Consider the following 14,586-nt stretch of genomic DNA (forward strand, 5'->3'; position numbering starts at 1 on the left):
AAGGTTGTAAGGATAAACCCAGCAACTACAGGCCAGTCAGTTTAACCTTGGTAGTGGGAAGTTTTTAGAAACGATAATCCGGGGCAAAATTAACAGTCACTTGGACAAATGTGGATTAATTAAGGAAAGCCAAATCGTTAAAGGTAAATCATGTTTAACTAACTTGTTTGAGTTTTTTGATGAGGTAACAGAGGGGTTTGATGAGGGCAATAAGGTTGATGTGGTGTACACGGACTTCCAAAAGGCATTTGATAAAGTGCTACATAATAGGCTTGCCAGCAAAGTTGAAACCCATGGAATAAAAGGGACAGTGGCAGCATGGATATGAAATTGGCTAAGTGACAGGAAACAGAGAGTAGTGGTGAACGGTTGTTTATCGGACTGGAGGAATGTACACAGTGGTGTTCGCCAGGTGTCGGTACTAGGACCACTGCTTTTCTTGATATATATTAATGACTTAGACTTGAGTGTACAGGGCACAATTTCAAAATTTGCAGGTGACACAAAACTTTGCGCCTCATTAACGCCCTCTTAGGGTGCTAGCGGGAGGCGCAAAGCAACTGCATTTTTTCCCCATAGAGTACAAAAGCAAGGAAGTTATGATGAACATTTAAAAAACACTGGTTCAGCTTCAACTGGAGTATTGTGTCCAATTCCACTTTAGGAAGGATGTGAAGGCCTTAGAGAGGGTGCAGAAAAGATTTACAAGAATGGTTCCAGGGATGAGGGACTTCAGTTACGTGGATAGACTGGAGAAGCTGGGGTTCTTCTCCTTTAGAGCAGAGAAGGTTGAGAGGAGATTTGATAGAGGTGTTCAAAATCAGGAGGGGTCTAGACAGAGTAGATAGAGGGAAGCTGTTCCCATTGGCGGAAGGGTTGAGAATCAGAGGACACAGATTTAAGGTGATTGGCAGAAGAACCAAAGGTGACATGAGGAAAAACTTCTTTATGAAGTGAGTGGTTAGGACCTGGAATGTACTGCCTGAAAGGGTGGTGGAGGCAGATTCAATCGTGGCTTTCAAAAGAGAATTGGATAAGTGCCTCAAGTAAAGAAAGTTGCAGGGCTACAGGAAAAGTGGGACTAGCTGAGTTGCTCTTGCAGAGAGCCAGCACGGGTTCGATGGGCCGAATGGCCTCCTTCTGTGCTGTAACTATTCTATGATTCTAGTTGAGGCCTAACCAGTATTTTATAAAGGTTTAGCATAACTTCCTTGCTTTTGTATCCCAAAATGTTATTTTATGAAAGAATTTGAATGAATCAGTACTAACTGCTCCCAGCGTCTCCCTGGGGACTCTGTTCTATAGATTGACAACTCGCTCACTGAAATAAAAACAGAAAATGCTGGCAATACACAGCAGGTCAGGCAGCATCTGTGGAGAGAGAAACAGAATTAACGTTTCAGTTCGGTGATCCTTTGTCAGAACAGTTCTGAGCAGAGCAGATGCTGCCTGACCAGCTGAGTATTTCCAGCATTTTCTGTTTTTATTTCAGATTTCCGGCATCCGCAGTATTTTGCGTTCGCTCACTGAAATATTGTTTCCACAGATTCGTTTGGATTTGACCCCCTTCAAGTGCAGGCCACAAATTGTGCACAGACCACTCTGTTTTTTTGGGATGTGCAGCGTATATCCACTCTAATCTGTTTGAGATGTTGTGATGTAACTTTGAGGAGGAATCTGCTGTTACAAGCACCTTCTGTGCATAGGTCATCCCTGGGAATAACAGTGCTGGCCTCATATCAGAAGAAAAACCAGAAAAGGAAAAAAATTAAAGCCATCTCCTTACAAAGGTAGAAATTAGACTGTGCCCGTCTTCAGGCCCAGACTTGGCCCTGCAGAAGCAGCGCGCGCCTGAAGCGAGACCCCTGGGGATCAATAGGAATTGGTTCTCGGGCCTTATCTGAATAATTGGGGTGAGCTGCCAGTGCTGGTCGTGCCTCCACATACAGTTTTTCCCGAAAGGAGACATTTTGGATGTCAACCTTTGGGCGTCAATGTCCGCCTAGGATGCCTAAAAAATGGCACTACCAATTTGGCAGAGGAACCAACACCTTTGCAGATTGGGTGCAGGCTGTCCCACTGCTATATTGGTATGCTTTGCGCCTGTTTCACGCCTGAAGAACGGGCACAACGCGCACCAATTTCTACCTCACAATTTCCAATGCTACCAGTACAGCATAGCCAGGTATAAACCTGCTATTAACTCTTTAGTTACATAGAAACATAGAAGATAGGAGCAGGAGTAGGCCATTCGGCCCCTCGAGCCCGCTCCGCCATTCAATGCAATCATGGCTGATCATCCAAATTCAGTACACGGTCCCTGTCCCTGCTTTCTCCCCATATCCCTTGATCCCCTTAGCCTTAAGAAATATATCTAACTCGTTCTTGAATATATTTAATGAATTGGCCTCAACTGCCTTTTGTGGTAGAGAATTCCACAGGTTCACCACTCTCTGGGTGAAGAAATTTCTCCTCATCCTTAGACTGTGACCCCTGGTTCTGGACTCCCCCGCCATCGGGAACAGCCTTCCCTCATTTATTTTGTAATTAATTCCCTGAACCAACAATTCGGCACTAAATATTCATTTTCACGTTATTTAAACTAATTTCTGTTTTTCAAGTGTCAGTGTGAGATGTGGCGATATTAAATCTTGGTATCTAACAGGTCTAATAAAAAAATGTTAGAAAACAGCAGCAAGGGTCAGGAAGTAGGTTGTGTATTTTATTGATGTGACCAGCATGTTTATTTAGTAATTCTGTTCCAGGAACTGTTGTTTTTAATGTTGATTCCTCTGAGAGGATTTGGGAGGGAGAAAGAATACATGCGTCACATACTAAACACCCTGTACCTGCATCCTCCACACCCCCAAGTAATCAAGCTGCAGGTGCACGGACTGGGCCCACCTTCGTGTATCTGTTGCGCTGAATTCATGTAAAAGAAGCTGCAGAACCTAAATCATTTCCAACCACATCATTCTGCAAAGCAAAATTCTAAAATTCTCTTGATTGTTGGAAAGTGTAATTTTCTTTCACCACTAATAAAAATGACTTGCATTTTAATTTCGATCAACTGTTGGATTTTAAAACCAACGGAAAAAGATGTTCATTTCTACTTGTCTCAGTCAGTCATAATATTTACATAACAAATGCCTAGCTAGAGTGCATAGGAAGGACCTATTTCCCTTAGCAGAGAGGCCTATAACCAGGGGGCATAGATTTAAAACAATTGGTAGAAGGTTTAGAGGGGAGTTGAGGAGAACTTTTTTTCACCCAGAGGGCGGTGGGTGGTCTGAAATTCACTGCCTGAAAGGGTGGTAGAGGCAGAAACCCACACCTCATTTTAAAAAGTACTTGGATGTGCACTTGAAGTGCTGTAACCTACAGGGCTACGGACCAAGAGCTGGAAAGTGGGATTAGGCTGGTTAGCTCTTTTTTGGTTGGCACAGACACGATGGGCCGAATGGCCTCCTTCTGTGCCATACACTTCTATGATTCTATGATTTGAATAAACGTAATCTAATAAATGTTTTACAAAAATGAGACAATATAACCTAGGAATTACTCAATCCAATATTAGCGCACACACACTTCCGTTGTTTGTTTTCCATTCCTCTGTCGGCTGTGTTAACCCATTTAACGTAAATATACGTTGCAACAGCCAACGGATAAAGGTAATACGAATGACTGAAGTGTCTACACACTAATATCGCAATCAGTAATGTCTAGGTTCAAGGGGAGAAATTCAGTATCGCCCCATTTGGGGCGCAATTATCGGCCGGACACAATTAGCGCCTGGCGCTAATTATCGCCTCCGACTGCAAACTTGGCTTTTATCGCCCCTGGAGGTGATTGGAGCGCTAAATCAGGCCCTACACACCTGTCTTAAGGCGCAAAGGCCGAGGAGCGAGGTGCTACCTCAGAGCACTGGCGAAGCTCAGGTGATGTCAGTCAGCAATGGAACACAGACACACTGGCACCAGCCAGTTCTCAAAGGGGAGGGTCGATCTTGCTCTCCATCCACACCCTGCTCATTGCAGCCTTGAATCTCGGCCTGGAGAGACTTGTACATCAAATCTGTTGGAAAGAACAATGGAGAGGCCCAGGGAAAGAGCTCAGAGTGCAGCCCCCATATTCTCTTCTAAATCGATGCATGGAAGGTCAAATCAGAAAGAACCTGCAAAGTGCTGTTCAGTACCCATAACTCCTCAACACAGCTTTGAATATCTCCTGCAGTCTCTCTCTCTCACTCAGAATGCGTGGTGCAACAGTTTCGCCGACAAAAAAAGGCAGGAAGCGGTCACCTTTAAATAGCGCTCCCCCAGTCCCTTCCCGACTGCAAAACGCTCCCCTCAACCTGTCATTGCTAGCGGCAGGCGGTAAGACAGGGGGCGCCAATCAATATCCGGTCCAGGGCGCTACCGGGGTGTTGCACTCTCGACTGACGTCACGATCTGCCAGCACAGAAGATCGTGGCGGTAGTGTTTAGCGCCGCCGCAAAATGTCTAGTTAATTTCCTGAGCGGCGCAAACATCGCCGCGCACAGGCGCTAGTTGCTTTGCGCTCCATTAGCACCCTCTTACGGCGCTAACGGGAGGCGCAAACCAACTGAATTTTTCCCCCCATATGTTTCAACAGTTCTGTAAAAAAAAAAATCAAACTTTTCTCTTCAATAAGCCTGCAGTTTGGGTAGCCAATTTTTATTCAAATGATATACCAATTAAAGAGTTCTGCTGATACTCTTCAATCTGTTACTGAGCATGGATTTTATTTGTTACAGCATCAGGAACAGCTGCTCTGCTATTCAAACTAAAGTGTTTAGTGTCAATCTCTCATTACCATTAAAAAAAAAAAAAATAATAAATAAAATATTAGTTTAGCTCCAAAATGAAACAGTTACATTCCCTGTGTTGCAAACATTTAAATCCTGGCATTTCTTCAGTGCCGCCTCCTTGGGGATGAGGCAATTTATCTTTTTTTTCCCTGAACTAGGGGAAAACGACAGATTTTTTTGGTATGGTTCATGGAGAATATAAACAGGTTAGAAAATGTACCCTCTTACCCTTGACTAACAGTATCACCACTCTAATCCTGTAAACCCAGTCTCACAGCTCCGGCGGTAGTGATATTCCATCAGTAGAGGAGGAAGCCTGCTGCTCCGTTGCTATGGAGTACCATTGGTTACCTTGGATACAGCTATACTCCCAGAGAACCACAGAATCAACCTTTCACCATTGCAAATTGTGGAAAAAATGCCATTTAAAATAAATGTTATTGAATTTATATCAAGGTAATGTGTCCGCTATAATAGCACAGTGAGGACATATATTGAAAAGCTGTTTATTAAATGGCTATGCTACAAAATTAAAATGTGATGTCTTTGTTCACCATCGGATCATTTGTCATACCTAATTTACTAATTGATAATTTCAAGTGAACTGAAAGCGCACATTCCTAAAAAGCACATAATTTCAGATTAAATATAATTTTATTTATAAAATAATTGACAGTACAGACCAAGCTAAACAAAAAGTAAGAGATGATGACAATTGAATTCTCTGCCAAAGTTGATTCAGATGAAACAGTGATCCTGCAACACATTGCAAGACAGCTTAAGTGATCCCTCTGGGGGGAAGAAGAGGGGAATGAGGTTACTGTGGAACACTTGAATTTGAAATCCATGGTTATTGCTGCCAAGCAACCACCAGCACAGTTTACCTCCAAGCGCTGCTCGATTCATTTTTGTCACTGTCACTTAAATCTGCCAGCTACAGCTAAGGTGCTTATTGACAGTTCTCAGTCAAACCACTGGATGGAGTGCTTTGCAATTATTAGAGTGCCAGCTAATTAGCAAGCTAATGGCAATGTTTACTTAATGAGAACATTTTGCTTAGGGACAGATTTATTCTGCAAATATCCTAATGTATATGCAACAAGAATCCTTGGACAGAGGGAATCATTTTTACCACAGCATTCATTTAATTTTTTTTCCTATCCTTGATTTTTGGGTAGCGTTTTCCCCTTCTTCTAAAATCTTTCACTCCTCTGGCCTGGTGCCTCTGCAGCCAAGGGGATCATGCAGCGCCTACCATCCGCTTGCCACCAATGCTTATTGTAACCAGCTGCTAGGTGGCACCCGAGACCATCGAGGTATAACTCTAATCTCCAATTTCACTTTCCCTTGCTGGGTGATGCCATTTTGTGTTCATTGCCTCCCCCCATTCTAATTCAATTCATTTTGGTAATATTGTCGTTTTATCCTCAGATCTTGGCTTAAATCCAGCTTGGGCTATTGTGATGATTCGCCAATTCATAGAATAGTACAACTCAGAAGGGGGCCGTTCAGCCCATCGAGTCTGCGGCTGGCTCTTCCACAGAGCTATCCAGTTAGTCCCACTCCCCCGCTCTTTCCCCATATCACTGCAATTTTTTCTCCTTCAAGTATTTATCTGATTCCCTTTTGAAGACTCTGTCTCCACCACCCTATCGGGCAGTGCATTCCAAATCCTAACCACTCGTTGCATTAAAATGTTTTTCCTCATATCACCACTGGTTCTTTTGCCAATCACCTTAAATCTGTGCCCTCTGGTTATCGACCCTTCAGCCATAAAGTTTTTCTTTATTTACTCTATCTAAACCCTCTTCCTGCTGGCTATACGATCCCTCAGTGAAATCAATCTGAGCAGGTTCAGGGCAGAGATCCTCGTGGACAAAACTCCATTGTGCTAATTGGCGTGATCATTCAGAAAGGATGTATGGATAGAAAAGCAGAGTATTTTTTAAATGGTGAGAGATTGGGAAATGTTGGTGTTCAGAGGGACCTGGGTGTCCTTGTACATGAATCACTGAAAGTTAACATGCAGGTACAACAAGCAATTAGGAAAGCACATGGTATGTTGGCCTTTATTACAAGAGGATTTGAGTACAAGAGTAAAGACGTCTTACTGCAATTATATAGGGCCCTGGTGAGACCACACCTGAAGTATTGTGTAGTTTTGGTCTCCTTACCTGAATACTTGCCTTAGAGAAATTTCTTCACTCAGAGGGTGGTGAATCTTTGGAATTCTCTAACCCAAGGGGCTGTGGAGGCTCAGTCGTTGAGTATATTCAAGACAGAGATCGATAGATTTTTGAATATTAAGGGAACCAAGGGATATGGGGATAGTGCAGGAAAGTGGAGTTGAGGTAGAAGATCAGCCATGAACTTATTGAATGGCAGAGCAGGCTCAAAGGGCCAAATGGCCTACTCCTGCTCCTATTTCTTATGTTCTCATGGGTGGTTGGTGAGAGAAATGGAAATATCACACTAACAGGTTAGAGGGGTGCCCTTCTGAAGTTGGGGTCTTGCTGCTGGGAGAGTTTTCTCCTGCATTTTAGCTCTGATGGCATCATTGGGTGCACTTCTTTGCAAGATTTGCTGATTCCAGTAGAATAAAGGCACTAAGTGATGCCAGGGTTAGCAAAGATACAGGCCTGTCTCTATTAATTCAGTTTCCTTATATTATTGTACAAAAGAAATCTTAATTGTCTTTTGTCACTTCATTTTTTAAGGGTTCCTATTAGTGAAGCACCCACTTTAAGAAAAAAGTATATCTTGTCTTAATCCACGGAAACAGGCTCGATCAGTCAGCCAGTTTAAAAAGAAATCAGCTCATGCAGTGTTATGTTGAAAAACACTAATAATGTTAATCAGGTGCCAAGAATAACTTTATGACTGTAATATTAACATCACTGTAACAAACTAGACATGTTTAAAGTGCTTTAAAATAAAGCCTTTCTTCCTCTTCAATATTTACTATTTTAATTTTATATTATTTATGATTAATGTTCCATAATTTTAATTTTCCTTGTTCAAAAACATAAATATTTTCAACCGCCTCCAGACTCTTGTCATCCATTCTGGATCTACATATTCAAAAACAGTCTCTATTGGCTCATGTTTCAGCTTGTTGAGGGTGAGAACATTGAAGAGTGGCCTGGTCATGTCACTGATTCATGCAGGTCAATCTTGCTGTGCTTTTTGGAGCAATAACAGGCATTCTGACCACCGGATAAGGTAAACTTGTTGACACTGATGAAGCAGGCTTGCCAAAATAATTTTTTATGGCATCCTAGGGAGCTATAAAACTTTCAATGTTGGCATTCAGACCCAATTTTAAATTAAAGTGTTAGCATGGGAATTGTTATTCATGTCAAAGAGCTAAAGGTTTTCACTTGCATTATGTCCCAGGATATTCATTCTGGGCCTGTAGCATCCATATTCTTTAGCCTAAATCCCTGCCCAGAGGATTTTCAAGATGGTGGCCAGGCAGATTTGGAGAAAATGCTGAACATCGGATCCAGTTTTGTATTCTATGGCTAGTGGTAAAATGTTTTTATTGTGAATAATTTGGACTCAGTGCTGGGACCCCAACACTTTACAATCTATATTAACGATTTGGAGGAAGGGACCGAGTGCAACATATCCAAGTTTGCCGACGATACAAAGATGGGAGGGAAAGCAGTGAGTGAGGAGGACATAAAAAACCTGCAAAAGGACATAGACAGGCTAAGTGAGTGGGCAGAGATTTGGCAGATGGAATATAATGTAAAGTGTGAGGTTATGCACTTTGGCAGAAGAAATCAAATAGCAAGTTATTATCTAAATGGAGAGAAACTGCAAAGTGCTACAGTACAAAGGGATCTGGGGGTCCTGGTGCATGAAACACAAAAAGTTAGTATGCAGGTGCAGCAGGTGATCAGGAAGGCCAATGGAATCTTGGCTTTTATTGCAAGGGGGATGGAGTATAAAAACAGGGAAGTCTTGCTGCAGTTATACAGGGTATTGGTGAGGCCACACCTGGAATACTGCGTGCAGTTTTGGTTTCCATATTTAAAAGATATACTTGCTCTCGAGGTGGTTCAGAGAAGGTTCACTCGGTTGATTCCGGAGATGAGGGGGTTGACGTATGAGGAAAGGTTGAGTAGGTTGGGACTCTACTCATTGGAGTTCAGAAGAATGAGAGGCGATCTTATCGAAACATATAAGATTGTGAGGGGGCTTGATCGGGTGGATGCGGTGAGGATGTTTCCACTGATGGGTGAGACTAGAACTAGGGGGCATAATCTTAGAATAAGGGGCTGCCCTTTCAAAACTGAGATGAGGAGGAACTTATTCACTCAGAGGGTAGTAAATCTATGGAATTTGCTACCCCAGAGAGCTGTGGAAGCTGCAACATTAAATAAATTTAAAACGGAGATGGACAGTTTCCTAGCAGATAAGGGAATTAGGGGTTACAGGGAGAGGGCAGGGAAGTGGACGTGAGTCTAGATTCGGATCAGCCATGATCCTATTGAATGGCGGAGCAGGCCCGAGGGGCCGTATGGCCTACTCCTGCTCCTAATGTTCTTATGTTTGAGTATTGCAAATAATGGAAACAGTATTTCATCTGTATTCACAGTTACAAATGAGGTGAATAAGTCCTTTAAGAAATTTAGTGGAATGTTAAGTAATTTAATTGGGGGAAAGTGGAATCCTGAGGCTTGCGGCATTAACTGGATCGATTTCTGGAAATTATTTCTTAGGTACCATTAGACGTAATGATTCTATCTTATAAGATTTTATTAATGATATGTTTGTTTTGATATTAGTGCTATCTTTATCAATTATTACATCTCTTATTCGCCGTTATTTCACTGAATACATGATTTGTGCAGTTACCCTGCTCCATAAATACAGAAACTGTGCAATGATATTTTTGATGTCAAATTCAGAATCCTTGATAAATTCAGCTAAATGGTTCTGGGTGGTTCACTTAATCATAACCCTTATAACTTCCCTTTAAAAAGCATTATTTCAGTATAAAATTAATTTTAACAAAAATCCAGTGGTGGTAAGTTACAAAGTCCTTTTGATTAAAAAGATTAAAGTGACAGAGTGTTTTTTCTGCGATGCATTCACTTTAATATGGTTGGTAACCAGTTTGCAGTAGCTTCTTGTAGGCATCGTAAACCTCAGGGAAAATTTCTTGCTCTGCTTGAAAACCCCTCACTGGGTAATCTCGAATTCGTTCCAAACTACCTGGAGAAAAATACAAAACAAACTTAAAGTTGAACTCGATTCCTATTACAATGTATATATAAAATAGCTGCGACATTAAAATGAAGCCCATTCTGCCTCTCCCGTGGATGTAAAAAAAAATCCATGACACGATTCAAAGAGGGAGCAGGGAGTTCTCCCAGTGTTCTGGCCAACATTCCACTCTTAACCGACACCACCAAAAAAACAAATTAACTAGTCATTCATTTCATCTGCTGCTGGCAGGCTGTAACTAGTGGGGTGCCGCAAGGGTCAGTACTTGGGCCTTAGCTATTTACAATTTATATTAATGACTTAGATGAAGGACCGAGTGTAATGTATCCAAGTTTGCTGACGGCACGAAGCTAGGTGGGGAAGTAAGCTGTGAGGAGGACGCAAAGCGCCTGCAGAGGGATATAGAAAGGTTACGTGAGTGGGCAATAAGGTGGCAGATGGAGTATAATGTGGGGAAATGTGAGGTTATTCACTTTGGTAGGAAGAATAGAAAAACAGAATATTTTTTAAATGGTGAGAAACTAGTAAATGTTGGTGTACAGGAAACACAGAGTTAGCGTGCAGGTACAGCAAGCAATAAGGAAGGCAAATGGCATGTTGGCCTTTATTGCAAGGGGGTTGGAGTATAAGAGTAAGGAAGTCTTGCTACAATTGTACAGGGCTTTGGTGAGGCACCTGGAGTACTGTGCACAATTTTGGTCTCTTTATCTGAGGAAGGATATACTTGCCTTTGAGGCAGTACAACAAAGGTTCACTAGATTGATTCCTGGGGTGAGAGGGTTGGCCTATGAGGAGAGATTGAGTCGATTGGGCCTATACTCTCTGGAGTTTTGAAGAATGAGAGGTGATCTCATAAGATTCTGAGGGGGGATTGACAGGGTAGATGCTGAGAGGTTGTTTCCCCTGGCTGGAGAGTCTAGAACTAGGGGACATTGTCTCAGAATAAGGGCCCATTTAAGACTGAGATGAGGAGGAATTTCTTCTCTCAGAGGGTTATGAATCTTTGGAATTCTCTAACCCGAAGGTCTGTGGATGCTGAATCGCTGAGTATATTCAAGGCTGAGATAAATAGATTTTTGCACTCTAGGGGAATCAAGGATATGGAGATCGGGTGGGAAAGTGGAGTTGAGGTCGCTGATCAGCCATGATCTTATTGAATGGCGGAGCAGGCTCAAGGGGCCATATGGCCTACTCCTGCTCCTAATTCTTATGTTCTTAGTAGAACCTTGCTGTGTGCAAATTAGTTGCTGTATTTACCCACATGCCAACACTTCAAAAAATAATTAATTGGATGCTAATAGCTTTGAGACATCCGGGGATAGCTGCAATATGGCACCTTATAAAGGCAAGTTCTTTATTTAAATTGTCACTTACCCCGAATTAACAATTCCCATCTAAATTCAACCAAATTGCTCTCTCTCACTAATCCTGCACAATCTCTTTATGTCCTCTTCTTTTAGCTCAGCTAAATCAAGCCCTCCTGAATTTTTCTCTCTCACTTACTTTTAAAATTGTCAACTGTGTGTCTTTGTCCTTTTATATTTAACACTGTTGTATCTGCCTGGCACTTAGTGTAGTACTAAGGGAGTGCTGCTTTGTTGGGGGTCCTGTCCTTTGGAGAAGAAATTAAACTGAGACCCCAACTGTCTGTTCTGGTGGTTCAGTTGGATGTCAGAGATCACATTGCACTATTCAATGAAGAGCAGGACGGTCTCAATGTTCTAGCCAACAATCATTCCTCCAGCAACACCACCGAAAATAGATTGACTGGTCATTCATCTCATTGCTGTTTGCAAAAAACTTGATGTATGCAAGATGGCTGACACAGTTACCCACATAACAACAGTCACTGCACAATGTAGTTAATTCTATGTAAAACAGTTTAGGATATTTCTGAGACATGCAATAAGAAGCTAAGTAAACGTAAGTTCTCTTCGATCTAAACTCTACCAAATTAGTCTGCTTTAATTTTTCTAACCTTGAAAATTAACATCAATTTACTCATTACCTCATCATGCCCAATCCCTACTCCCAATATTTTCTTCCGGTCTACTAGTGTGAACATTGTGATAAGTTTTGGTTGTTGTGAAGTAGGAATGGAACTAACTGACATGTAGAACACATGGTAATTACAATGTATTTCCTTTCTGTGATAGTAATTATAAATTATGATCCTCACTATAAAGGAACCAATAGAAGATCATTACAGTACTAGGAAATGGTGATCGTGTGTCAATGAATTTTAGCTGTTACTATTGGGGATTTCATTAGCTAGCTATTGACTCTAACTGGAGTATGTTTCCAGGGTGAGTTCTCCCCCACATTGCCATGTTCATGTGTGATCCCAGGCAGTGAGCGTTAGCAGGTTAATCAATGATGTAAGGCATCATAGCTGAACTCAATCTTGCCCTCGCCAACTGCCCACACACATCGGGGTAAGATCATAGGACCTTAGTCTGCACATTAAAAGAAAGGACTTGACTCTGGTGGGCAATCCAGCTGCACAGTGGTAGACCCGGGGAAAGATTGAAGCGGCTACAACCAAGGCAGGAACGGAACGGTAAGTCATTCCACACAATTTTCAGGGCAATACCATCCCATTTCCACCGCGGTGGAAGGCTGCAAAATTTCGCCCACTGTCTTTCCAGCAGGAGTCATTAGACAACAATCAAGAATGGGAAGCCTAAGTGCATTTTTCCCCTCACAGTAGCTAAGGCTAATAATAGCACCCCAATTGCCACTGAGTTAGCTAACTCGATGATTAAGCCTGGGGCCTTTCTGGTCTGTATAGCTCAGTATCACATCAGGTGGGTTGAGGTGAGGCAGCATTTATTTACTAAGTCATCCTGTTAAGTCTGTGTGTTCTAGTTATTGTTAATAAGAATCACTGCATAAATTCAACAGGTCTTTACTAGTCGAAGGTCAGGCTGAACTGCCCAATAAATCATTACACAGCACTTATATACCGGTGTGGTCACCACCGGTATTACAGTATACAGCAGCCAAGATAAAGTAGTGCATCTCTTAAAATAGTTCTCTTAAAGGTGGAACGGTTACATACACCACAATCCTCCCTTTTTAGCTTAACAGTATATATTCCCCATTTAACATAACATAATAACATATATATACAACTTCATGTAAAAACAGTTCACAGATTCAGTCTCTGAGGAGGCCTCCTGATCCGAGACGGATAACGCCTTTCAGGGGTCCCTGGTTCTCGTTGCTGGGGTGACTCATCTAGTTGATCCCCTATGGATAGGACATCATCATCAGGTATATTCACTTCTGAGGTAGATGCTTCAGGTTCACTAACTTCCTCCACGGTTGTCTCTGTCGTAACCATGGGCTCAACCCTTGTTCTCGATCCCACCAGTTGGTCAGCATGACGTCGCATTACGTTTTCACCAACATCTACCATGTACATCAGGGGTCCTTGTCTGGCCCGAATTGTTCCAGATTGCCATTTCTCGTTTTTATAGTCCCTGGCTAACACCGGCTGTCCTATTTCAAAACTCCGAGTGGGCTTGTTATTGATATGCTGGAACTGTTTGTTTTCGACTTCCCTCCGCACATTTGGTTTTAACAAGTCCAACCTGGACCTCAACCTCCTGTTATAGAACATCATGGCAGGACTTTGGTTTGTTGTTGCATGGGTGGCGTTTCGATGTGCCAGTAGGAAATTGTCCACCTTGTGTTGCAGTGGAATCTGATCTTCGCTCATGGCCTTTATTGCCTTTTTGAACGTCTGTACAAACCTCTCGGCCAGCCCATTCGTAGCTGGATGATATGGGGCAGAGGTATAATGTTTCACCCCATTCTTCTTCAGGAATTTCTGGAATTCCTCTGACACGAACTGTGGTCCGTTGTCTGAACATATTTGCTCTGGCAATCCATTTCTTGCAAATATCGTTCTTAGCACCGCGATCGTCTTCTCCGAGGTAGTGGTAGTCATTTTAATCACTTCTGGCCATTTAGAATGTGCGTCCACCGCAATTAAAAACATGGAGTCCATGAATGGACCAGCAAAGTCAGTATGTACACGTTGCCATGGGGTTGAAGGCCATTCCCATGGATGCAGCGATGCAATTGGAGGTGCATTTTGGACTTTTTGGCACCCTGAGCAGCTTTTCGTCAGATCCGCTATCTGTTGGTCGATACCCGGCCACCACACATAAGCCCTAGCAAGGCTTTTCATCTTGACTCCCCCCAGATGACCTTCATGACTCTCTCTCTTAACTTAGGAGGGATAATCACCCTTGTTCCATACATCAATGTTCCCTGACAGATGGACAGCTGTTCTCGTCTTGCTGAGAATGCTGGTAACAGTGGATCACCATGGGCTGGCCATCCCTTTACTGTCAATTCGTAGACCCGGGACAGTGTCGGGTCATTCCTAGTCTCCCTTTCAATATTTGCATTGGTGACAGGTAAACATTCGATGATGGTCGAGTGAAATAACTCCACCGGGTCAACCGTCGGTGCCTCCTCCTCAGTAGGTAGTGGCAGGCGCGACA

The 14,586-nt window shown here is 42.6% G+C and overlaps 1 protein-coding gene across 1 annotated transcript in view; it reads right to left on the reverse strand.

The window, feature by feature from the left end:
• Positions 1–5,472: 5,472 nt before the first annotated feature.
• Positions 5,473–14,586, reverse strand: part of LOC147108800 (uncharacterized) — a 49,477-nt gene continuing 40,363 nt past the window's right edge. Inside the window, exon 6 of the mRNA XM_086005642.1 lies at positions 5,473–10,057. Coding sequence (XP_085861768.1) covers positions 9,939–10,057 — 119 coding nt within the window. The 3' untranslated portion in view covers positions 5,473–9,938. The remainder of the gene's footprint in view (positions 10,058–14,586) is intronic.

The sequence above is a fragment of the Somniosus microcephalus genome, chromosome 13 (assembly GCF_052327205.1).
Source record: "Somniosus microcephalus isolate GS21.2 chromosome 13, FLI_Smic_1.0, whole genome shotgun sequence".
NCBI lineage: Eukaryota > Metazoa > Chordata > Chondrichthyes > Squaliformes > Somniosidae > Somniosus > Somniosus microcephalus.